At 39.9% G+C, this 27,013-nt stretch overlaps 1 protein-coding gene across 1 annotated transcript; it reads left to right on the top strand.

The window, feature by feature from the left end:
- Positions 1 to 7,685: 7,685 nt before the first annotated feature.
- Positions 7,686 to 25,511, top strand: LOC102265395 (olfactory receptor 2H2). The gene is made up of 2 exons (XM_005891107.1): positions 7,686 to 7,807; positions 24,551 to 25,511. The coding sequence occupies exons 1-2, from the start codon at positions 7,686 to 7,688 to the stop codon at positions 25,509 to 25,511; spliced, it is 1,083 nt and encodes a 360-aa protein (XP_005891169.1).
- Positions 25,512 to 27,013: the final 1,502 nt, after the last annotated feature.

Genomic DNA, 27,013 nt, shown 5'->3' with positions numbered 1-27,013 from the left:
CCCTCAGCTGCAGCAGCTTATTCCAGAGGCAGCAGCTGCTCCAGTATGCAACACTTGAAGAAGCAGACCTTCATATCCCTCTGGAACACCAACATCAACCCAGCAGCTCTCCTTTCTCAGAGGCTGAGATTCAACCCCATGGGACCCTCTTCCAAAGATCCAATAAATCCAACTCACCTGCTAACTGAAGTTGCTTCCCCCATGAAACTTTTGTTTTTCTCTCTCTTGTCAAGTGGACAATCACTAATCTAACCATCTGGTTTCTATCATGACTGTACTCAAAGGGGGCAAAGACAATACAAAGAGTGCATAGGGTCAGTGTAGAAAAAAGTGAAACCAATGTTAGTGGAGTGTAGACTTCATAATATGTCAAGGTTGGACATAGAAGCAAGTCAGTGGAGTAAAAATGAATCCTTGTTAATGCATTTCAGATCATTGCCCGAATGTCCATGAATATAATTCATTGTCATCCTCGTCCATACTCAGTGTCAGCCATGCCATGGGGGAATGTCATCCCCCCACTGTGTCCACCAGGAAAGGCAGTAGTTTGAAGCAGTCTCTCCACCTGGAAAAATATTGCAGTCAACAGTTTACTGCATAACATCCATTTTTTTAAGGATAAAAATCTAAGCTTTAAAAAATCCTCTATAGTGAGAGAAAATGTCAAAGGACTAAATCTTCAGGAAAAACATGTAGCAAAATAACCCTCTGAGATATACTTTTATGTTTAAAGCCAATGGTTTTATTGAGGTGTTACTTCATATCACACAATTCATTCATTTATAATGTACAATTCAATATGACACCTAAAGCACAAGCTACAAAATTTTAAAAATAAACAAGTGAAACTGAAAATGTTCTGCACAGCAAAAGAAACCACCAGAGAAATGAAAAGACAACCCAAGGAATAGGAAAAAATATTTGCAAACAATATATCTAATACAGGGTTGATATTCAAAACATATAGAGAACTTGTACAACTTAATAAAAAAAAAACAATTAAAAATTGGCAAGAACTTGAGTAGAATATATGAAAGGCTAAAATGTACATGGAAAGATATTCGACATCACTAGTCATTAGGGAAATGCAAATCAAAGTCACGGGAAGCTATCACTTCACACCTGTTACAATAGCCATCATCAAAAAGCCAAGGGCTAAACACTGGCATGAATGTGGAGAAAAGGGAAGATTTGTGAACTACTGGTGGGATAGTAAATTTTTTCAGCCCCTACTGAGGTTCTTCAAAAACATAAAAATAAAACTACTATATGATCCAGAAACTCCACTTCAGGGATAGGAATATATCCAAGAAATGAAAACACTAACTCAAAAACATATTTGCAGTTATGTCTATAGCAGCATTAGTTACAATAGCTATGACTTCGAAACAGTCTAAGGGTCTATCAATGGAAGAATGGATAAAGAAGTTGTGACATAGATATAAGTATAGATAGAGATAATGAAATACTATTCAGCCATAAATAATGAAAAAGTCCTGTCAACTGTGATCTGAATGGACCTTGAAGGCATTATGCTAAGTGAAATAAATCAGACCCAAAAAGACAAACATTATATAATCTTAGTTTATGTGTAGAATCTAAATAAAAATAAAACCTCATAGAAAAAAGAGGTAAGACTTGTGTCTGGTGAGAAAGAAGGAGGTGAGAGAGGGAACTGGAGAAAGGAGGCCAAAAGACACAAAGCTCCAGTTATAAGATAAATAAGTAATAAGAATGCAATGTACAGTGGGATGATTTGAGAGAATAGCATTGAAACATGTATATTACCATATGTGAAATAGATCGCCAGTCCAGGTTCAATGCATGGGACAGGGAGCTCCAGGCTGGTGCATTGGGAAGACCCTGAGGGATGGGATGGGGAGGGAAGTAGGAGGGGTTTCAGGATGGGGAACACATGTACACCCATGGCTGATTCATGTCAATGTATGGCAAAACAACACTACAATATTATAATTAGCCTCCAATTTAAATAAATTTTTTAAAAAAGAATGCAAGGTACAACATGAAGACTACAGCTAACATAGCTGTATGCTATATAGGAAAGTTGCTAATAAAGTAGACCTTAGAGTTTTCAACACAATGATTTTTTTCCTTCTTATTCCTTCTTTTTTATTGTTTCTATATGAGAAGATGGATATTATTGAATCTATTGTGGTAATCATTTCATACATATATAAATCAAACTATAAAGCTGTAACCTTGAACTTGTATAGTGAAGTATGTCAACTACCTTCAATAAAACTGGAAAAATGGAAAATTCAATGGCTTTTAGTATATCTACAGATTTGTAAACTCATCACAATTTTAGATTTCTTTTCTTCAGAGAATGCTCACTCTCCTTAGTCACCACACCGCTAAAAGTTCATTCCACCACACCCTAGTCCTAGGCGACCATCTACTTTCTGTCTCTATAGATTTGCCTATTTAAGACATTCCTCTGAAATATTTGAGGTGCATTTTTTCTTCCCAGTGATTACTGGTACCCTAGAGTTTCCCCACTGAGACTGAAGCATCTGCTGTTTCAGTGGTGTAAAGAAACCGTTCTTAACCTTGACATTTATCTTTAAAAGCCTAAAGGAAAACAACCCTGAAAATTCATTGGAAGGACTGATGATGAAGCTGAAGCTCCATACTTTGGCCACCTGATGCAAAGAGCTGACTCACTGGAAAAGACCCTGATGCTGGCCAAGATAGAAGGCAAAATGAGAAGAGGGTGGCAGAGGATGAGATAGTTAGATAGCATCACCGACTCAATGGACATGAATTTGAGCAAACTGTGGGAGATAGTGAAAGACAGGGAAGCTTGGAATGCTGCAGGACATGGGGTCGCAAAAAGTCAGACACAACTTAGTGACTGAACAGCAAAATTCAGTTTCTCAACAAAATTTCCTGGAAATTGTTCTAGCCTTTCCATATGGAATAGTTTTGGTACTCTTGTCAAAAATAACTTGACCCTATATGTGTGGTTTTATTTCTACATTCAATATTTTATTTCATTGTTTTATATAACATAATTTCTATATATATGGAATAATTACTTGATAATTATGATTAAAACTTTAAGAACCATAGAGTCTATGTAAAAGAAAAAAAAAACTAAATGGAAAATGTGGCCATGATTATTTGAGGGTCAGGAATTTAGGCAGGACTCTACTGAATGGTTCTTCACTGACATCTGCATGGTCCCAAAGAATCAGAGTCAGGAGCTCTGGCTTGGTGTGGTGTTCCATAAGAGCTAATAGGAAAAGGATATACATTCAAACTTTTCAAACTTAAGACTACAGAAGCAGGGACTTCCTGATTATCCAGTGGCTAAGACTCCATGCTCCCAATGCAGGGGAATTACTAAGTTATTAAGATCAAACCTGGGTTTGATCCCTGGTCAAGGAATTAGATACCACATGCTGCAACTAAAGATTCTGCACACCACAGTGAAGATTAAAGATCCCCATGCAGTCAAATAAATTAATTAATTAAAGTAATATATACTTTTTTTAAAAAGGACTACAGAAGCAGAAGTCAAAACTCAACAAGAAATGACCATTTTCCACCTTTTCCTCCCACATATAGTCATGCACTCCCTCATTCTCTTCATTACCTGCAAGGTATTTGTCTTTGTCCTTCTTACTTTCTTCTCAGTCTCCCCATGTAGTTTCCCAACTAAACAACTTCAACCTGAGAAGAGAATGCAACATAACCAAGCACTTTGGTGGTTGTGTTCTAGGATGTTGGTCTCTCTGCTGGTCAAGGTAAAACTCACCCCCCAGCCTTCCTCTCTAATCTACCTCCTAACCCACCCTGTGGCAGGTGGCCTGACAATTTGGTGCATGAGAAGAGTTTTCCCTAGTACTCCAGACCTACATATTTTTACAGAACCAAATGAAGGAGATGAAAATGGGTAGGCAGCAACCAGAAACAGCTATGTTGATAACTTCTCAGTTCTTCCAATAGATATATAAACCCTGGTTTCACAATGGTACCAAAATATGCATTCACTATTCAGAGATGTTTTTATTTCAGGCATTGGCATCTGCATTATGTAAGTCATTGTTATTAGTAGTTACTTGATAGTGTAGCCATAACAAAATCTAAGTGGCAAAGGGAAGGTGCAGGCATCCTCTAGTCCAAGGCCACGGTATAAAGGAAGAGGAAATGGAGTGCCCAAAAGTAAGGTAATATTCACAGGCTTCTAAATGATAACTAAGTGATAACTGATCTGAGATGGAAACTTAGGAAATATGTTTGTGCTTTTTAGAAACACAGCACTTCCCCTCTAGCATATTGTGGATTTTGGCTTTTGTAAAATTTTTTGTACTTTGTGCCATGAAGTAAGAGAAAGAGAAAACCTACAGATAGATCTCTCCCCCTTGATGTTTTTCAGCCTATCATTTTGTCTCTACCATAGGGAAAAAAGAAGCTTCTCTTCTGTGTAGCTCAGTCGGTAAAGCATCTACCCGCAATGCAGGAAACCTGGGTTCAATTCCTGATCCCCTGGAGAAGGAAATGGCAACCCACTCCAGTATTCTTGCCTGGAGAATCCCATGGACAGAGGAGCCTGGCAGGTTACAGTCAATGGGATCACAAGAGTTGGACACAACTTAGCACTATCTTTCTTTCTTAGGAAAAAAATATGTATATAGTTGGCTTTGCATTTGTCCTTATGTACATACATAAAACTATGATGGTGACTACTGCAGGAAAACAGAATGGAGTTAGAATGAGAAAGTTTAATGCTTCTTTTTACATAAACTCAGTATACATGAGGGGGCTTCCCAGGTGGCACTATCGGTAAAGAACCCTCCTGCCAAAGCAAACGATGTGGGTTCAGTCCCTGGGTCGGGAAGATCCCCTTCTCCCCCTGGGAGAAGGACATGGTAACCCACTCCCATATTCTTGCCTGGAGAATCCCACGAACAGAGGAGCCTGGCAGGCTACAGTCCATAGGGTCCCAAGAGTAGGACACAGCTGAAGCAACTTAGCACACGTGCACGCAATACGTGAATTTTCTTCTATAAGGACATATATAATTTATTTTGTGCATGTGTTCAACTGCTTTTCACATTTTTCAGTTTCCATATCAAACATTTTAATTTACACTTAAAACAATTTTTGGTTACAAAAAAAAAAATACTTGGTTGGCCAAAAAGTCATTTGAGTTTTTCCTTAACATCTTATAGAAAACCTAGACAAACTTTTTTTTGCCACAGTAGCCCTTTTCAGCTGACAGAATTTTTAAAAATATTTGGATCAGTATTATAAACACAAAGATGACCCACCAGTTGAAGGATACATATAATTTAGAATATAAATATATATATATATGAAATATTTTCTCCTGAATCCCAAAGTCTTTTCTGAGTATCTTTACATTTTTGTCCATGAGGAAGAAATCACTAGATTCTGAATCCAAACATCAGACTAGGGAAAGCATAAGAATGGGACCCAAACTGAGAAGGCTCCAAGGTCAATAGGATTTATTGAGTTTTCTGCTTACTGAATGGTTTAAAAACAGTAAAATCTAACTTAGATGAACAGAAAGACAGGGCAAAAGTCCCTTAAGGTGGATACCTATAAATTTTCCATCTCTAATAACTAGGAGCAGATATGGTTAGATCCCAAGGTGATGGAGAACTCACCATAGGAGACATTCAGACACAAAGCTGATTTTCTTCTGGGAAGGGAGTCCCAGTTGCCTCATCAGTCTCAGCAAGCTGAGGCTTCTTGAAATAGGCAGGAAATTTCCACAGCACTAGTACTGTCATCTCTTCATGATTCTGTGCCCAGGATGCTAATAAAGACAGGTCTCTAATTTCAACACTTCTTCAATGACCATGGTGTCCTGGAGGTAAGCCATTTATACCCTTGCTAAGGCTATGATCAAACTTGGGCTGATATACTATAAAATGCACATGAGAAGGGAAAAGGAACATGTGATGCCTTTGGGAATGGCTATGATTAGGTACATCGAGGGGAAAAGTAAACCTACTCCATGCACAAAGAACAATATGAGCAAATCACACTGGTAAAAATAAAAATAAGAAAACCAGAACTGTCTTACGAAGTATGAGGATGTGAAGTTCAAACATGATAGGATATTATTGAGTTATGAGAAAGAAGGAAATCCTACCATTTGCAACAACATAGATAGAATATGAGGGCATTATGTTAAATGAAATGTCAAGACAAAAGTAGGTAAATACTATATGATATCACATGTGTGGAATCTAGAAAAACTGAACTCACAGAAACAGAGTAGAGTGGTGGTTGCCATGGGCTGATGGGTGCAGAAATCAGGGAGATGATCAAAAAGTACAAACTTACAGTTAGAAGGTAAATGACATCTTGGAATCTAATTTATAGCACAATTATAGTTAAAAGCATCATATTATGTACTTGTAAGTTACTAAGTCTGTAGATCTTAAATGTTCTCACTAAAACAAAAACAAAGAGTAATTATGTGACATAATGGACCTATTATTGAGGTTTTGGTGGTAACCATTCTCAATATATAAGCATATCAAATCAACACATTGTACACTTTAAACTTATACAGTGTTATATGTCAATTAAATCTCAATAAAGCTGGAGAGGCAGGGAAAAGAAGCAACTTCATCTGAAAAAAAATTATGCCCAGAGTACTTGAAGGCAGAACAGTTAGTCAAAGGATAAAAGCAAGATTTCTCTTTCTAAAAGACTAATTAACCTGGATTTAACAGTGGTCAGCTGAATGAGGAGAAGGCAAAGGCACTCCACTCCAGTACTCTTGCCTGGAAAATCCCATGAACGGAGGAGCCTGGTGGGCTGCAGTCCATGGGATCTCGAAGAGTCGGACACGACTGAGTGACTTCATTTTCACTTTTCACTTTCATGCATTGGAGAAGGAAATGGCAACCCACTCCGGTGTCTTGTCTGGAGAATCCCAGGGATGGGGGAGCCTGGTGGGCTGCCATCTATGGGGTCACACAGAGTCGGACACGACTGAAGCAACTTAGCACCAGCAGCAGCAGCTGAATGAAACCCAATGAGAATGATTACCATTTTTTGTGTGTGGAAGATAGCATACAAATATTTGTGGGAATGCTATTTTTTAATTAATAAAATTCGTTTTCAGAGAAATTTTAGGTTCACAGCAAAATGGAGGGTAAAAAATTCCCATATATTCACTCCCCCTATACATGAATAATCTCCCCACTATCAACATCCCACATGACAGTGGTACATTTGCTACAACTGTTGAATCTACAGTGATAAATCATTATCAAGAGTTTACCTTGAGATTCACTCTTGGTGTTGTACATTCTATAGATTTTGATAAATGTATAATGATGCATATCCACCACTATAGTATTGTACTATAATTTCACTGCCCTAAATATCCAATATGGTCTGCCTGAGAAAATGGTCTTTGTTTGAAAATTCTGTCATTGATTTGTCTGTCTTTGCCTGGATTTATAAAGTGAGGAAAACATACAAATCAACATTTTCTATAATCATTTTGGACATTTTTACTACCAATTAGCTTGTGTTATAACCAAAAGTTTATCACAATAGATACAGTTTATCTGTGCTTCACAACATTATGATTTTTGTGTAATGCTTTGTATTCATTTTACATTAAATTATTTTCCAAATAAGTAGTAGAGATAGATGTGAATTCACCAAGGATGAGCCCAGTTCCACTCAAACCAATAGATTTTAAGACTGGTGCTTTTGCACTGCAGTATTCTGACAATTCTCCCCAGATGATCAGCTCTACTGGTCATGCCGAGTATGTGGTCCAGGACGGGTGAATTTCTCAAAACCAAGAAAGGCTAAGGAGAGTTCACGGAGAATGGCAAAAAGTGGGGCTCCAGACTGCTAGGACATGGCAACTGAGAACCAGAAAGGTGATAAAGTCAATCGACATTTTCCACCTCCTAGGATCTGTTATTGCCCCTCACTCTCTATAATCTCTGCCCCGGTACATGCCAGCTTTCAGCATCAATGATGTCATTACGTAATGGGAATACTTTATGGCAAGTGGATCTGCATTTGTTCACTCAAGAGTGCTCTGGAAAAAACATAGGTTCTGGTAAGAACAAAACAAGTAAAAGAAGTTTCCACGAATTCTTGGGTCCTCAAGGATTTGTACTAACCAGTGTTGGGAAGATTGACATGAATAGCTGGAGCTTTGATTAGAAGGATCACAACAGCTGTGAAAATAAAGAGTTTCAGAAGTTAATCACTGATAGACTAAACATTGTATGACTGAAGATTTGCCATTATAAAATAGGATGCTGCAACACAGATAATGGATGATGCTTTCTGAGCTTCAAGTACAAGGACCAGGGTTTCTAGAACAATATAATCCTAGACCTGGAAATATTATATTTCATTGTTTATAAATTATTAAATTAGAGGCTACAGATAAAGTGAATATATTTCAAATAAACACATAGTAATTAAGTGTTACTCACTCAGTCATGTCCAACTCTTTGAGATCCCAGGGACTGTCACCCACCGGCTCCTCTGTCCAGGGGATTTCCCAGGCCAGAATACTGGAGTAGATAGTCATTCCTTTCTCCAGGAGATCTTCCCAACCCAGGGATTGAACCAGGTCTCCTGAATTACAGGCAGATTCTTGACTGTCTGAGCCTCTAGGGAAGCCCCAAAATAAATAAACCAAAAATAAACACATCAGTTCAGTTCAATTCAGTTGCTCAGTTGTGTCCAACTCTTTGCGACCCCATGAATCGCAGCACGCCAGGTCTCCCTGTACATCACCAACTCCCGGAGTTCACTCAGACTCGCATCCATCAAGTCAGTGATGCCATCCAGCCATCTCATCCTCTGTCATCCCCTTCTCCTTCAGCCCCCAATCCCTCCCAGCATCAGAGTCTTTTCCAATGAGTCAACTCTGCATGAGGTGGCCAAAGTACTGGAGTTTCAGCTTTAGCATCATTCCTTCCAAAGAAATCCCAGGCCTGATCTCCTTCAGAATGGACTGGTTGGATCTCCTTGCAGTCCAAGGGACTCTCAAGAGTCTTCTCCAACACCACAACTCAAAAGCATCAATTCTTCGGCTCTCAGCTTTCTTCACAGTCCACATCAGATCAGATCAGATCAGATCAGTCGCTCAGTCGTGTCCGACTCTTTGCAACCCCATGAATCGCAGCACACAAGGCCTCCCTGTCCATCACCAACTCCTGGAGTTCACTGAGACTCACGTCCATCGAGTCAGTGATGCCATCCAGCCATCTCATCCTCTGTCGTCCCCTTCTCCTCCTGCCCCCAATCCCTCCCAGCATCAGAGTCTTTTCCAAAAAGTCAGCTTTTTGCATGAGGTGGCCAAAGTACTGGAGTTTCAGCTTCAGCATCATTCCCTCAAAAGAAATCCCAGGGCTGATCTCCTTCAGAATGGACTGGTTGGATCTCCTTGCAGTCCAAGGGACTCTCAAGAGTCTTCTCCAACACCACAGTTCAAAAGCATCAATTCTTCGGCGCTCAGCCTTCTTCACAGTCCATCTCTCACATCCATACATGACCACAGGAAAAAACATAGCCTTGACTAGACGAACCTTTGTTGGCAAGGTAATGTCTCTGCTTTTGAATATTCATAGTAGTGAACAAAATAAACTCTTCATGGAGCCATTAAGTGATAGCTGAGTACTCCCCTAGAAGATAAAGTAGGATTAACACACAAATCTCATGACACCTAACATTAGAGGCTTCCCCTATCAGAAGTGCAGAGCATTTATCAGTAGCATGTTATGTTGGAAAAGAGAAACTTGGAGCTACAAGGGAACAGAGATCATTTAGATGAATATATATATATATATATTCATGATGTATATATATATATAGAGAGAGAGAGAGATATACACATATATATAGCTAAGGAGTCAAGGAATATGGTAAAAGGAAGGCGGAATTCACCAGAAGGAAACTTAATCTACCTTTGGCACATCCCTACTATAGCATGGCCCAGAAAATACCTCTTCCCTTCATACATTTCCATAGTGCCATGTTAAGCTAGCACATTCCAGATTCAGCTTCCAGCTCCAAGTAGGTATCTCCTACCTGAATTGATCACAGGCTGGGGCGTAATGAGAAAATGAATGAAACATAAATTCCTCCTTGAAGAAAATGATCCTGATACAGAAATGCATCATAAGGATTGTTTTGGGATAAATGATATCAGTTAGAAAGTAAATAAACGTAGTCACAAATATTGAGCAATAATTAATATTGGCATTATTACCGAAAAGTATTAATGAGAAACAGATACTATTATGATGCCTGCTTTGAAAACCAGTGGTCAGAAATGGCACTGTTCTCCTAAGTGTTAAAAAATGGGCAAAAAGAAAAGAAATGGCACCTTTTTAACTGAAGTTGCAAAGTGATAAATATTTAGTGAGTGCTTTACTTTGAAAATCCCTTAGAGGGATGCTGAAATGAATTAAGTGAAGTTCTTGTCTCAGGGAAGTGAAAATCTCATAGGCATATATGACAACTTTCTTATTCAAAGGGCTCAAGCTCATTGTGTATATTTCCCCTAATTGAAAGTTCTATGCATTTTTGGAAGCCAGAGAAAGTAATATCTGTGAATAATGAGCAGAGCAATTTGGTATTTACTTGGAGTTTCTGATACCAGAGATTTGTCACAATATGTCAACATTTAGGACTGCTATTTAGAAGAGAACACAATAGATAATTGTCACATGAGAATGAAAATGAATCTAGTATGAAATTAGATGAATAAAAGTATAAATAGATAGGATGCATTTTTTTAAATTATCAACTATTAATATAAGAGAACTACAGTAGGAGTGCTTGGGTGATACAAACTGAAATTGTCAGCAATCCAAGTATTTAAGATTTAGACCAGGATAGAAATGTGAATATATTAAAGTCTTTGATAGCAACCAAGATAACATTTTCCTAGATTTAAAGTAGCTGAAATAACACTAATCTCCATTTGGCCTCAGAGGTGGCAGGCACCATGATGATATGATCATCAGAGTAGCCAGAGGGCATCGGAAAGAAGCTCGCTGCACTTGTACAAGGACAGGTTCAGCATGATGCTAGCTAATGGCAGGGCTGTGGGGAGGTGTCAGAAGATGGTAAATAATCAGAGATCCCTAGCAGGGTGAGGAGGGGACCTAGTTATGACTGTTCATCTAATTAATTAAATTTATGCTATGGGAAAGTGAAGGTCCTAAGCAGATGGAGGAGAAGGAGGATGAGAGAACAGCCATTTCCCAGAGGACTGTGTGTGAAGCTCAGGACTTGCTGCAGCATCCTAGCACGAGGGAAGCCGGACCTGCACTGCTAGTAGTGAGTAATGAAGAGGAAAATGCCAGGGAACACTGCCAGTAACACAAGGGAAAGTTTGGGCATGCACTTAGCTTATGTGTTTAGCAGGGAGTGGAAAAGCTTCATTATTTCTCCTATGCCATACTTTATATCATTATATTATATCCGACTCAGAAACACTTTATGATTCCCCAAAATATGCACAAAGTCCAGGTGAGACATTGCCCTTCCATCAATGACTACCTCTTTTGTTGTTAGTTTTCTCTTTTATGTTTTCCTGGAGTATAGGATCATATACATGGATTCTCTATTCTTCTCCACCACCTGTAACCATGACTTCCTTTAGTTTAGGCCCTGAATGGGGTTTCCATGAATTATCAAGACTAGATAAGTAGAAAGACAGGGGAGGAAAGGCAAGTTAGGGACCAGCATCCTGAGGAGGAACCACAAAGCCGGCACCTCAGGGTTTTGGCGGAGGTTACATCCTAAGTGCAGCCCATTAGACCACCCAGTGCTGGTTAGAGAGGAAAGACTTGCAGTGAAGGGTAGGATGTCCTTACCCTTTTTCTGACCCACCTCTCACAAGCAACACCATCAGTAAAATCAATCCCTCCTAGCATCAGAGTCTTTTCCAATGAGTCAACTCTTCACATGAGGTGGCCAAAGTACTGGAGTTTCAGCTTTAGCATCATTCCTTCCAAAGAAATCCCAGGGCTGATCTCCTTCAGAATGGACTGGTTGGATCTCCTTGCAGTCCAAGGGACTCTCAAGAGTCTTCTCCAACATTACAGTTCAAAAGCATCAATTCTTCAGCGCTCAGCTTTCTTCACAGTCCAAATCTCACATCCATACATGACCACAGGAAAAACCATAGCCTTGACTAGACAGACCTTTGTTGGCAAAGTAATGTCTCTGCTTTTGAATATGCTATCTAGGTTGGTCATAACTTTCCTTCCAAGAAATAAGTGTCTTTTAATTTCATGGCTGCACATAGACATGTATTATTAGGAAAAAATCACAGGCAGCTCCACGGAGTTGGGGGTAAAATGGGACAAGCATATCTTATAAGCTAAAATGTTTTGGAAGGAAGATCAATTAGCCAAGGCTTTTCCAGATGTGGGAAGAGAGTATCTAAGAGGCTGCTTGTTGCCAACCTCTGAGCACCTGCACACACACTGACAAAAAGTACGTATCCGCTCACAAAATCTTGGTGGCTTCATTACTGCTTGATGGAAATGCCATTCAGTGACACAACATTAGATGTCGAATTCTGCTCACTAGCAAAGAGTAGATGTGCCTCAGGATGAGTACAGAAATGGATTGCTTTTGGGGGAGGGGGGTGGTAGAGGGAGTGGGATGGGTGCAGAGTTCCAGTTAGAGTAAACAGATTTCAATCAAAATCACTTACATAGAAGCTAAAGGGCAGCCTGGATTCCAAAGAAGAGATTAGAAGAATCATTTAATGCTACTACCGAAGGATGGCAAGGGTTGAGGTGTTTTGTGGAGGCTTTATTGCAGTTTTACTGAGTTATAGTTAACATACATCACTGCATAAGTTTAAAGTGTACAGCATAATGGTTTGACAGACATACATTATGAAATGATTACATGCTTCATCTCGTATAGATAGTATAAAAAGAAAAAGGGAGAAAAAAATCCTATCCTTGTGATAAGAACTCTTAGGATCTGTTCTTAGTAACTTTCATGTACATCATAAAGTGAGAGTCTAATTGCTCAGTCATGTCCTACTCTTTGCAACCCTATCGACTATAGCCCACCAGGCTCCTCTGTCCACGGAATTCTCCAGGGAGTGGATAGCCATTCCCTTTTCCAGGGGATCTTCCAGACCCACGAACTGAACCCAGGTCTTTTGCATTACAGGCAGATTCTTTACCATCTGAGCCACCAAGGAAGCCCATTATAAAACAATGTTAACTATACTTATCATGTTGTATTATATCCCTTACTATTCATTTATCTTATACTGGAAGTTGGTACATTTTGACAACCTTATTCCAATTCCTATTCCCCCAACCTCTGCCTCTGGTAACAACAAATCTGATCTCTTTTTATAGGAGTTGTGTTTCGTTCTTTTTGCATTCCACATTTAAATGATGTCATACTGTATTTGTCTTTCTCTGTCTGACTTACATTCAGAAAACAAAGATGATGGCATCCGGTCCCATCACTTCATGGGAAATAGATGGGGAAACAGTGGAAACAGTGTCAGACTATTTTTCTGGGCTCCAAAATCACTGCAGATGGTGACTGCAGCCATGAAATTAAAAGACGCTTACTGCTTAGAAGGAAAGTTATGACCAACCTAGATAGCATATTCAAAAGCAGAGACATTACTTTGCCAACAAAGGTCCGTCTAGTCAAGGCTATGGTTTTTCCTGTGGTCATGTATGGATGTGAGAATTGGACTGTGAAGAAGGCTGAACGCCGAAGAATTGATGCTTTTGAACTGTGGTGTTGAGGAAGACTCTTGAGAGTCCCTTGGACTGCAAGGAGATCCAACCAGTCCATTCTGAAGGAGATCAGCCCTGGGATTTCTTTGGAAGGAATGATGCTAAAGCTGAAACTCCAGTACTTTGGCCACCTGATGCGAAGAGTTGACTCATTGGAAAAGACTCTGATGCTGGGAGGGATTGGGGGCAGGAGGAGAAGGGGACGACAGAGGATGAGATGGCTGGATGGCATCACTGACTCGATGGACATGAGTCTGAGTGAACTCTGGGAGTTGGTGATGGACAGGGGGGCCTGGCATGCTGCAATTCATGGGGTTGCAAAGAGTCGGACATGACTGAGCGACTGATCTGGTCTGATCTGATCTGTCTGACTTATTTCACTTAGCATAATGTCCTCAAGATACAATGACATTGCCGCAAATGGTAGGATTTCCTATATATATAGGATATATATATTTCCTATATATATAGGAAATCCTATATTTATAAATATAAAATATATATATATCACAGCTGCTTTATCCATTCATTCAACAGACAGGTTGTTTCCAGGTCTTGGCCATCGTAAACTCTGCTACTATTAGCATAGGAGTGTAGATATCTTTTTGAGTTATTGCTTTCATTTCCTTTGGCTCTATTGCCAGAAGTGGATTTGCTGGATCATACGGTAGTTCTAATCTTAATTTTTTGAGGATCTCATATATGTTTTCCATTATGTCTGCACCAGTTTACAATCACACCAACAGTGCACAAATGTTCCCTTCTCTCTATATCTTTGTCAGCATTTGTTATCACTTGTCTTTTTGTGATGGTCATTCTAGCTGATGTAAGGGGATATATCATTGTAATTTTGATTTACATTTCCCTAATAGCTTGTGATGTTTAGCATTTTCTTGTATTCCTATTGGCTTCTTGTATATCTTCTTTGAAAATATCTATTAAGGTTCATTCAGTTCAGTTCAGTTCAGTCTCTCAGTCATGTCCGACTCTTTGTGACCCCGTGAATCGCTGCATGCCAGGCCCCCCTGTCCATCACCAACTCCCAGAGTTCACTCAGACTCATGTCCATCGAGTCAGTGATGCTATCCAGCCATCTCATCCTCTGTCGTCCCCTTCTCCTCCTGCCTCCAATCCCTCCCAGCATCAGAGTCTTTTCCAATGAGTCAACTCTTCGCATCAGGTGGCCAAAGTACTGGAGTTTCAGCTTTAGCATCATTCCTTCCAAAGAAATCCCAGGCCTGATCTCCTTCAGAATGGACTGGTTGGATCTCCTTGCAGTCCAAGGGACTCTCAAGAGTCTTCCTCAACACCACAGTTCAAAAGCATCAATTCTTCGGCATTCAGCCTTCTTCACAGTCCAACTCTCACATCCATACATGACCACAGGAAAAACCATAGCCTTGACTAGACGAACCTTTGTTGGCAAAGTAATGTCTCTGCTTTTGAATATGCTATCTAGGTTGGTCATAACTTTCCTTCCAAGAAGTAAGCGTCTTTTAATTTCATGGCTGCAGTCACCAACTGCAGTGATTTTGGAGCCCAGAAAAATAAATTTTGTCACTGTTTCCACTGTTTCCCCATCTATTTCCCATGAAGTGATGGGACCGGATGCCATGATCTTCGTTCTCTGAATGTTGAGCTTTAAGCCAACTTTTTCACTCTCCACTTTCACTTTCATCAAGAGGCTTTTGAGTTCCTCTTCACTTTCTGCCATAACGGTGGTATCATCTGCATATCTGAGGCTATTGATATTTCTCCCGGCAATCTTGATTCCAGCTTGTGCTTCTTCCAGCCCAGCGTTTCTCATGATGTACTCTGCATATAAGTTAAATAAGCAGGGTGACAATATACAGCCTTGATGTACTCCTTTTCCTATTTGGACCCAGTTTGTTGTTCCATGTCCAGTTCTAACTGTTGCTTCCTGACCTGCATACAAATTTCTCAAGAGGCAGGTCAGGTGGTCTGGTATTCCCATCTCTTTCAGAATTTTCCACAGTTTATTGTGATCCACACAGTCAAAGGCTTTGGCATAGTCAAGAAAGCAGAAATAGATGCTTTTCTGGAATTCTCTTGTTTTTTCCATGATCCAGAGGATGTTGGCAATTTGATCTCTGGTTCCTCTGCCTTTTCTAAAACCAGCTTGAACATCAGGAATTTCATGGTTCACGTATTGCTGAAGCCTGGCTTGGAGAATTTTGAGCATTACTTTACTAGCATGTGAGATGAGTGCAATTGTGCGGTCGTTTGAGCATTCTTTGGCATTGCCTTTCTTTGGGATTGGAATGAAAACTGACCTTTTCCAGTCCTGTGGCCACTGCTAAGTTTTCCAAATTTGCTGGCATATTGAGTGCAGCACTTCCACAGCATCATCTTTCAGGATTTGGAATAGCTCAACTGGAATTCCATCACCTCCACTAGCTTTGTTCGTAGTGATGCTTTCTAAGGCCCACTTGACTTCACATTCCAGGATGTCTGGCTCTAGGTCAGTGATCACACCATCATGATTATCTGGGTCGTGAAAATCTTTTTCGTACAGTTCTGTGTATTCTTGCCATTTCTTCTTAATATCTTCTGCTTCTGTTGGATCCATACCATTTCTGTCCTTTATTGAGCCCATCTTTGCATGAAATATTCCCCTGGTATCCCTAGTTTTCTTGAAGAGATCTCTAGTCTTTCCCATTCTGTTGTTTTCCTCTATTTCTTTGCATTGATCGCTGAAGAAGGCTTTCTTATCTCTTCTTGCTATTCTTTGGGACTCTGCATTCAGATGCTTATATCTTTCCTTTTCTCCTTTGCTTTTCACTTCTCTTCTTTTCACAGCTATTTGTAAGGCCTCCCCAGACAGCCATTTTGCTTTTTTGCATTTCTTTTCCATGGGGATGATCTTGATCCCTGTCTCCTGTACAATGTCACGAACATCCATCCTTAGTTCATCAGGCACTCTATCTATTAGATCTAGGCCCTTAAATCTATTTCAGGTTCATTACCTATTTTTAATTGGATTATTTGGTGTCTTTTTTTTTGTTTGTTTGATTGCTTGGTTGGGATTTCAGGCAATGTTTTGCTCTTTTTTTTTTTTTTTTTTTTTTTTGATATTGAGTAGTATGAGTTTTTTATATATTTTAGATATTAACCTCTTATCAGATAAAGGATTTGCAAGTCTTTTTTCTCCCATTTTGTTGGTTATCTTTTAATTTTGTTGAACATTTCTTTTTGCTGTGCTGAAGTATTTTAGTTTTATGTAGTCACGTTTATTTTTTATATTGCTATTTATGCTTTAGGTGTCACATTTTTAATATTGCAAAGACCTATGGGGTTTTCTTCCCTATGTTTTCCTCCAGGAGTTTTATGTTTCAAGTCTTACACTTAAATCTTTAATCTATTTTGGATTAAGCTTTGTGAGCTGTATAAAAAAGTTTCGTTCTTTTTACATATGAATATTCAATTTTCCTAGCACCATTTATTGAGCTCTCTTATTGTTGGCTCTCTTGGCAAATGTTAGTTAAAAGTATGTACTAAGTTTGTTTCTGGGCTCTGCGTTCTATTCCAATTATTCATTAGTCTGTTTTTTTGCCAGTCTCATACTGTTTAATTTCCTAATTTTATACTATAGTTTGAAATGGAAGTGTGAAACTTCTCACTTTGTTCTTTTTCCTCAAAGTGAAAATGATAGTTGCTCAGTTGTGTCCGTACATTAACTTTGTATCCTGAAACTTTAATGACTTTGTTAATTTGATTGAATAGTTTTTAGATGGTGCTTTTAGGATTTTCTATACATAAAATTCCCCTTCATGGATCACTGCCTTGTTGTAGCAAAGGGGCTTGCATAACTCAATGAAGCTATGAACCATGCCGTCATGCAGGGCCATCCGAGATGGATGGGTCATAGTGGAGAGTTCTGACAAAATATGATCCACTGGAGGAGGGAATGGTAAACCACTCCAGTATATGTGCCGTGAGAACTCCATGAACTGTATAAAAAGGCAAAAAGATATTGTTGTAGCCAAACACCCCGGGAAACAAACTCACTCAGAAGGACAGTGCAGATAGTGGAGTGCAGTTTATTACACCAGCAGGTCCAGGGCAGAGTTTCCTCTTTAGCCAGAGACCCTGACCATTTTTTGTGTCTGCCTTTTATACCTAGTGTGTATGTACCCAAGCCCACATTCCCAATTTTCTCAAGTCTGCTCTGGAAAATGTTAGAAGGAGATATAATTAAGTTACAGTCATGTTTCACATTCTGAAAGCCAACTAGCTATGCAGTGTAGCCCACATCAGTAAGTACCATTAGGTTTACAGAAGGTATTCAATAACATAGTAAGTTATCGTATTCTTCTCCTAAGGAGTCTAGGTATGAGGTCAGCCTGGTCTAGTGTTCATCCATCCAGGAGGCCTGCTCACCCATTGGTATATTATCTCCATGGTTACCAGATGTGTAGTCCAGAGTTCATTAAAAGTATAAGGTGGAATTGGAGACGGCAATGGCACCCCAATCCAGTACTCTTGCTTGGAAAATCCCATGGACGGAGGGCCTGGTGGGCTGTAGTCCATGGGGTCACTAAAAGTTGGACATGATTGAGCGACTTCACTTTCACTTTTCGCTTTCATGCATTGGAGAAGGAAATGGCAACCCACTCCAGTGTTCTTGCCCGGAGAATCCCAGGGACGGGGGAGCCTCGTGGGCTGCCGTCTATGGGGTCGCACAGAGTCAGACATGACTGAAGCGACTTAGCAGAAGCATAAGGTGGAGTTAGTTCAGTCTGGGCGATCTGCTTCTTCCCTTCTTCAATATGATACTGAAAGATGAGCCATCCAGGTCAGAAGATGTCCAATATGCTACTGGGGAAGAACGGAGAACAAATACTGATAGCTCCAGAAAGAAGTGCCTGGGCCAAACTGGAAACGACACTCAGTTGTGGATGTGTCTGGTGATGAAAGTAAAATCCGATGCTGTAAAGAACAGCACTGCAAAGGAACTTGGAATGTTAGGTCCATGAATCAAGGTAAACTGGACCTGGTCCAGCAGGAGATGGCAAGAGTAAAATGACATCTTAGAAATTAGTGAACTAAAATGGATGGGAATGGGTGAATTTACTTCAGATGACCATTATATCTACTACTGTGAGCACGAATCCCGTAGAAGAAATGGAGTAGCAAGAGTCTGAAATGAAGTGCTTGGGTGCAACCTCAAAAATGACAGAATGATCTTGGTTTTTTCCCCAAGGCAAACCATTCCACATCACAGTAATTAAAGTCTATGCCCAAACCACCGACGCTGAAGAAGCTGAAGTTGATCAGTTCTATGAAGACCTTGGGCTTCCGTGATAGCTCAGTTGGTAAGGAATCCACCTGCAATGCAGGAGACCCTGGTTTGATACCTGGGTAGGGAAGATACACTGGATAGGGGATAGGGGCTCAGCTGGTAAAGAATCTGCCTGCAATGTGGGAGACCTGGGTTCTATCCCTGGATTGGGAAGATCCCCTGGAGAAGGGAAAGGCTTACCCACCCCAGTATTCTGGCCTAGAGAATTCCACGGACTGTATAGTCCATGGGGTTGCAAAGAGTCAGACACGACTGAGTGACTTTCATTTCACTTCATGAAGACCTCCTAGAATTAACAACAAAAAAATTTCTTATTCATCATAGAGGATTGGAATGAAAAATAAGAAATCAAGAGATACCTGGAGTAACAGGTAAGTGTGGCCTTAGAGTACAAAATTAAGCAGGGCAAAGGCTAACAGAATTCTGCCAAGAGAATTCACTGGTCATAGTAAACACCATTTTCTGAAAAGAGATGACTTTACACATGGGCATCACCAAATGGTCAGTACCAAAATCAGATCAATTAAATTCTTTGTAGCCGAAGATGGAGAAGCTCTCTATACAGTCAGCAAAAACGAGACCGAGAGCTGACTATGGCTCAGATCATGAACTCCTTATTGCCAAATTAAGACTTAAATTGAAGAAACTAGGGAAAACCACTAGACCATTCAGGTATGACCTAAATCAAATCCCTTACAATTATACAGTGGAAGTGACAAATAGATTCAAGGTATTAGATCTGATAAACAGAGTGCCTGAAGAACTATAGACAGAGGTTCATAATATCGTACAGGAGGCAGTGAACAAAGCCACCCCAAAGAAAAAGAAAGGCAAGAAGGCAAAGTGGTTGTCTGAGGAGTCTTTACAAATAGCTGAAGAAAGAAGAGAAATGAAAAGCAAGGGGAAAGGGGAAAATACACCCAACTAAATGCAGAGTTTCAGAGAACAGCAAGGAGAGACAAGAAGGCCTTCCTCAATGAATAATGCAGAGAAATAGAGGAAAACAGCAGAAGGGGAAAGACCAGAGATCTTTTTAAGAAAACTGGAAATATCGAAGGAATATTTCATCCAATGATGGGCACGATAAAGGACAGAAAAGGTAAAGTCTTAATAGAAGAAGAGATAAAGAAAAGATGGAAAGAATACACAGAAAAACTGTACCACAAAAAAATCTTAATGAACTGGACAACCACGATGGTCTGGTCACTCACCCAGAACCAGACTTTCTGGAGTGTGAAGTCAAGTGAGCCTTAGGACATGCTGTCAATAAAGTGAATGGAGGTGATGGAATTCCAGCAGAGCTATTTAAAATCCTAAAAGATGGTGCTATCGAAGTGCTGCACTCACTATGTCAACAAATTTGGAAAACCCAGCAGTAGCCACGGAACTGGAAAAGATAAATCCTCATGCCAATTCTCAAGAAGAGCAGTATTAAAGAATATTCAAACCACCGGACAATTGCACTCATCTTCCATGCTAGTAAGGTTATACTCAAAATCCTTCATGCTAAGCTTCAGTATTGCATGAACTGAGAAAACCAGATATTCAAGCTGGGTTTATTTTTTTTCACCATATATTTAAGGTTTCTTTATTTAAAAACACATAGGGGATGCAAATAAGAAGATATACTTTGAATCTAAGCTTGCAGATTACACCTGTTCTTTAATAGCCTGATTTGCTGAAAAAGTATATGATAAATTGTTGAAAATGAAGGCTGTTTTTTCAGTAGTTACTGAGTTTTAAGGTTTCCTTGGTGATGGTAAATAATCTGCCTGCAATTCAGGAGACCCAGGTTTTATCCCTGGGTGGGGAAAGACTCCATGGAAAAGGAAATGGCTACTCACTCCAGTATTTTTTGTCTGGAGAATTCTATGGACAGAGGAGCCTGGTGGGCTGCAGTCCACGGAGTCGCACAGAGTTGGACATAAATGAGCAACCAACACTTTTACTTTTTCACTCAGTGTTAAATTCTAAGATGGATATTAACACCACATATACATACATACATATATGATATTAAAATAACAATTGATTCAGACTCATCAGATTCATACATACATATATTAAAATAACATTTGATTCAGATATATATATATTTATTAAAATAGCAATTGATCAAAATAACAATAGCTTAGACTCATTAAAACAACTTTCTTGTTAAGTAATAATTATTTTTCTTCCCTCACACAATTCATTTCTCATCTAGATTTTTCCAAAGAAGGCTATGTTATTGTCACAGACCCTTCTGTTATTAGAACTTAGGAGGTCATTTCTTATAGAGTAAAATGTCTCATACTTACATGGAGATTTCCAAAGATTTAGCATCTTTATTAGTTCTTAAGATCTACTATGATATCATTGCACAGAAAGTCAACTTCTAGTCAACAATTTTAAAATAATCTGACTCTGGATGTTCAGAACTTTAGTTAGCTCTCAATTGCTGTAACTGTGGATTTTTTTTACTCCTCTCTTGAAAATACATATCAATAAAACCAGAAAGCAACAGTCATTCACTGGCAAGTAAATAGCTGCTACACTGTATATGTTTTATTTAGAGCACCAGTGTTTTGGTCATTAAATGGAGGCAAAATGATTTGTGAATACTAAGTGCCCTGCAAACAGGTATTAGCATCTATGAATTTTGCATGCCACTTGGACTAGGCTGTTAATCAAGCTGGATTTAGAAAAAGCAAAGGAACCAGAGATCAAATTGCCAACATTTGTTGGAACATAGAGAAAGCAAGGGAATTCCAGAAAGACATCTACCTCTCTTTCATTGACTACGCTAAAGACTTTGTCTGTGTGGATCATAATAAACTGTGGAAAACAAAGAGATAGGAATACCAGAAGATTTACCTGTCTCCTGAGAAACCTATATATGGGTCAAGAAGCAACAGTTAGAACCTTGTAAGGAGCAACTGACTGGTTCAGAATTAAGAAAGTAGTACGACAATGCTGTTTATTGTCACCCTGTTTATTTAACTTATATGCAGAGTACATCATGCAAAATGCCAGGATGAATGAAACACAGGACGGAATCAAGATTGCTCAGAGAAATATCAACAACCTCAGATATGCGGATTATACCACTTTAATGTCAGAAAATGAAAAGGAACTAAAGAACCTCTTGATGAGGATGAAGGAGGAGAGTGAAAAAGCCAGCTTAAAACTGAATATTTAAAAAACCAAGATCATGACTAGAGAAGGAAATGGCAACCCACTCCAGTATTCTTGCCTAGAGAACTCCATGGACAAAAGAGCCTGGTGGGATACAGTCCATGGGGTCACAAAGAGTTGCACACAGCTGAGCGACTAACACTGAAGATCATGGCATCCAGTCCCATCACTTCATGGCAAATAGAAGGACAAAGAGTAGAAGCAGTGCCAAATTTCCTCTTCCTGGGCTCTAAAATCACTGTGGATGGTGAGTGTAGCCATGAAATTAAAAGATGATTGATTCTTGGGAAAAAAGCTATGACAAAACTAGACAGTATGTTAAAAGCAAAGACATCATTTTGTCAACAAAGGTCCATATAATCCAGGCAATAGTCTTTCTAGTAGTCATGTATGGATGTGACAGCTGGACCATAAAGAAAGCAGAGCACCAAAGAATTGATGGTTTTGAATTGTGTGTTGGACAAGACTCTTGAGAGTCCCTTGGACAGAAAGGAGAATAAACGAGTCAATCCTAAAAAAACATCAACCCTGAATATTCCTCAGAAAGACTGATGCTGAAGCTGAAACTCCAGTACTTTGGCCATGTGATGTGAAAAGCCAACTCTTTGGAAAAGACTCTGATGCTGAGAAAGATTGAAGACAGGAGAAGAGGACAACAGAGGATGAGATGGTTGGACGGCATCACCAATTTAATGGACATGAATTTGAGCAGCCTCCAAGAGATGGTGAGGGACAGGGAAGCTTGGCATGCTGCAGTCCATGGGGTTATGAAGAGTCAGACATGACTTGGCAAATGAACAGCAACACAGAATTAAATCATCTTCGAATTAAATCATCTGCAAATTGGAATCCTTTCCAATTCTATTGCCTTTTGTATGTCTTTCATGCCTGATTCCTCTGGCTAGGACTTGTAGAACTATGAGTGGTAAGTGAGTGAACCCCCTGTATTATTCCTAATCTTAAAGAAGAAGCTTTCAAACTTTCACCATTGAGTATGATGTTAGCTGTGGACTTGCCATATATGGCCTTTATTATGCTGAAATAGGCTTCCCTGGTAGCTTGCTGGTAACCAATCCACCTGCAATACAGGAAAAGACCCTGGTTCAATCCTTGGGTCAGGAAGATCCCCTGGAAAAGGGATAGGCTACCCTCTCCAGTATTCATGGTCTTCTCTGGTAGCACAGATGGTAAAGACTGCCTGCAGTGTGGGAGACCTGGGTTCGATCCCTGGGTTGGGAAGACCCCCTGGAGGAGGACCTGGCAACCTAGTCCAGTATTCTTGCCTGGAGAATTCCCATGGACAGAGAGGCCTGGAAGGCTACAGTCCATAGGGTTTCAAAGAGTCGGAAATGACTGAGTGACTAAACACAGCACAGCATGCTGAGACACTTTCCTTCTATACCTAATTTGTTAAAAAGTTTTATCATGAACAGATGTTGAATTCTATCAAATGATTTTCTGTATCTATTGAGATTGTCATATGATTTATCATTTCATTTTATTAATGTGGCGTATCACACTGATTGATGTACCTATGTTGAATTATCCTTGCATCCCAAAGCCAAATTCCATTTCGTCATGGTGCATGATTCTTTAATGTGCTGCTGAATTTGATTTACCAGCATTTTATTGAGAATTTTTTCACCCATAGGTATCAGGGATATTGGTTTTAGTTTTCTCTTCCAGTAGCATATCTAGAATCTGACTTTGGTACCAGGGTAATGCTGGAATCATAAAATGAGTATGGGAGTTTTTCCTCACCTTTGATTTTTTGGAAGAGTTTGAGAAGGTTTGGCATTATTTGTTCTTTGGGTATTTGAAAAGATTCACCAGTGAAGCAATCTGATTTTGGGTGTTTCTTAGTTGGGAGATTTTTGATTATTCATTCAATCTCCTGACTAGTAATTGGTCTATTTTGATTTTCCATTTCTTCCTGATTCAGTCTTGGTTGTTTGATAGTTCTAAGAATGTTTCCATTTCTTGTAGGTTGTCCAGTTTTTAGCATGTAGTTGACTGTAGTGGCAAGGGTTAATTTTGAACATTCACTTACCATATTCTTGGTTTCTAGGAAAATGCTAGAATTATCCAAGTTTGAAGAAATGAACAGATGAAAATATCCAAAAATTAACAGGATGAATAAAAGGTCAGCAAAACATCAGAAAAAATATTAATATAGGATAATAGAGACAGTTTTCTAAAATCACAAATCACTTTTCTCTGCTACCTCTAGGTGATATTCTAATTGATGTCTTGCTTCTTGCAGTCCCAGATGGGCACTAGATGGACATGTCAATGGCACCATCCCAGATGACTTCATCCTTTTGGGTTTTTCAGATAACCCCAGCCTTGAAATGACCCTTTTTGTGACTGTGTCTATCTCTTACATGGTCACCCTAATGGGCAACACCACAATCATACTTCTGTTCCACCTAGACCCCCACCTCCACACCCCCATGTACTTCTTCCTCACCAACCTCTCCCTCCTGGACCTCTGTTTCACCACCAGCTGCATACCCCAGATGCTAGTCCATCTCAGGGGCCCAGACAAGACCATCAGCTACCTGGGATGTGCAGTCCAGCTCTATATCTTCTTGGGACTGGGAGCTGCTGAGTGTGTGCTGCTGCTGGTCATGGCCTTCGACAGATATGTGGCAGTATGCCGACCCCTACACTATACAGTCATCATGCAGCCTCGAGTGTGTCACAAGCTAGCATTTTTGGTCTGGACAAGTGGGATATTTGGCACCTTGGTGCAGTCACCCACCACCATGAAGCTCCCCTTTTGCCATCATCACCGGGTGGATGACTTTGTCTGTGAAGTCCCTGCACTGATCCGTCTGGCCTGTGGGGACACACATTCCAATGAGCTCCAGATTTCTGTTATTGGCTCTGTTTTCCTGATGGTGCCACTCCTGCTCATCCTTATCTCCTATGGTCACATTGCCCGGACAGTGTTGGCCATCCAGTCCCATGAAGGGAGGAGGAAGGCCTTCCAAACCTGTTCCTCTCACCTGGTGGTTGTTTTCCTCTTCTACTGCACAGTCACTGCTGTCTACATCCAGCCCCGAAGCCATTTTTCCCAGAAGGGAGGAAAGTTTCTAACTCTTTTCTACACTGTGGTGACCCCCACTCTCAACCCTCTCATCTATACCTTGAGGAACAAGGACATGAAGGGGGCTCTCAAGAGGCTATTTGGGAAAGACAGAACATCCAATGTGCAGTAAGCAAATCAGCTCAGATTCATGAGCTAATTTGTCAGCCTTTGTCCAGTTCAGTTGCTCACAGCATTAAATATGTGGTATTTCTTTTGTGGGAACTCTCAATTATCAACAAGAATATGAAAGGTCAAAAGCCTTATTTGTCCAGACAGAGGATCCATCAATACTAAAATCTGATGCATCCTGCAATATTGTTCTTAAATTTAAATGGAAGTGCAACATTGCTCCCATCAGGTTACCAGCACATAATAGACACCATATATTTTATTTTTTTCAGTTTTTATTGGAGTATAGTTGCTTTACAATGTTATGTTAGTTTCTGCCATACAGCAAAGTGAATCAGTTATACATAGACATATATCCCTCATTTTTAGTTTTCCTTCCCATTTAGATCACCACAGAACACTGAGTAGAGTTCTCCGTTCTAGAGTAGCTTCTTATTAGTTATCTGTTTTATATATAGTGGTGTATATATGTCAATCCTGATCTTCCAATTAATCCCATTTCCTTCCTCCTTGGAATCCATAAGTTTGTTCTCTATGTCTGTGTCTCTATTAAAAGAGAGAACTTATTATAAGGAATTATTAACTAGCTATTGAAGGAAGGAAAGGCAAAAGGAAGTAGCTACAACCCCTAGCACTAAGGAAGCACAAGAAAATGACTGAAATTGCTAAATCTGACTATTGAAAAGAGCAACCTCAAGATGCCACCAAGCAACAAGCAAGGTCACCTGGACAGGCTTTTTCTACCTGCAAAGGTTTTCTCTCAATGGAGACCAGTTAGACCAACTCCCGCTCATTGTCAGCACTGTCGGGTTTACCTTCTGTGCTGTTTCTTTTAGTAATACCTGGTTGGGAGACTGCCTTCGAAGGGATAGTATCTATAATAGTAAGTGGAAATCTTGACCAATTTTCACAGCTAATGACATCACCTCAGTTTTGGCCCTAAAAGTGGATCTGCTGCTGCTGCTAAGTCGCTTCAGTCGTGTCCGACTCTGTGCGACCCCATAGATTGCAGCCCACCAGGCTCCCCCGTCCCTGGGATTCTCCAGGCAAGAACACTGGAGTGGGTTGCCATTTCCTTCTCCAATGCATGAAAGTAAAAAGTGAAAGTGAAGTCGCTCAGTAGTGTCCGACTCTTTGCGACCCCATGGACTGCAGCCTACCAGGCTCCTCCGTCCATGGGATTTTCCAGGCAAGAGTACTAGAGTAGGGTGCCATTGCAGGCTGCATCAATTCTGGCTGATAGGTCTCTGGGCCAGATATTCCAGGACTGGGAACAATTTGAACAACAGGAATGAAGAAGGGAAAAACTTATTAAGTTATGTCACCCAGTTTGGCCACAATATCAGTTCGGAAATTGAAAATGGAATGAAGTACACTGTGTTCAAATTTTCATGGCCTTGCATTTAGGTAATAGAACCCAAAAAGAAGTTAAGGCATGTGTAACTTGGAGGGATAAATCCAGGAAGTACATAGAGGACATTTTAATAGACCCTCCCTACAGGA

The sequence above is a fragment of the Bos mutus genome, chromosome 7, assembly GCF_027580195.1.
Source record: "Bos mutus isolate GX-2022 chromosome 7, NWIPB_WYAK_1.1, whole genome shotgun sequence".
Classification (NCBI taxonomy): Eukaryota; Metazoa; Chordata; class Mammalia; order Artiodactyla; family Bovidae; genus Bos; species Bos mutus.
Note: the sequence above shows the minus strand (reverse complement) of the source record. Positions and strands in the feature narration are given on the sequence as shown.

Excerpts from the sequence above, each read along its gene's own strand:
- LOC102265395 (XM_005891107.1), top strand. The coding sequence starts at position 7,686 with ATGAGCCCAGTTCCACTCAAACCAATAGATTTTAAGACTGGTGCTTTT. Across the intron at positions 7,808-24,550 it reads GAGTATGTGGTCCAGGACGG|TCCCAGATGGGCACTAGATG; the intron begins GTGAATTTCTCA and ends TGCTTCTTGCAG.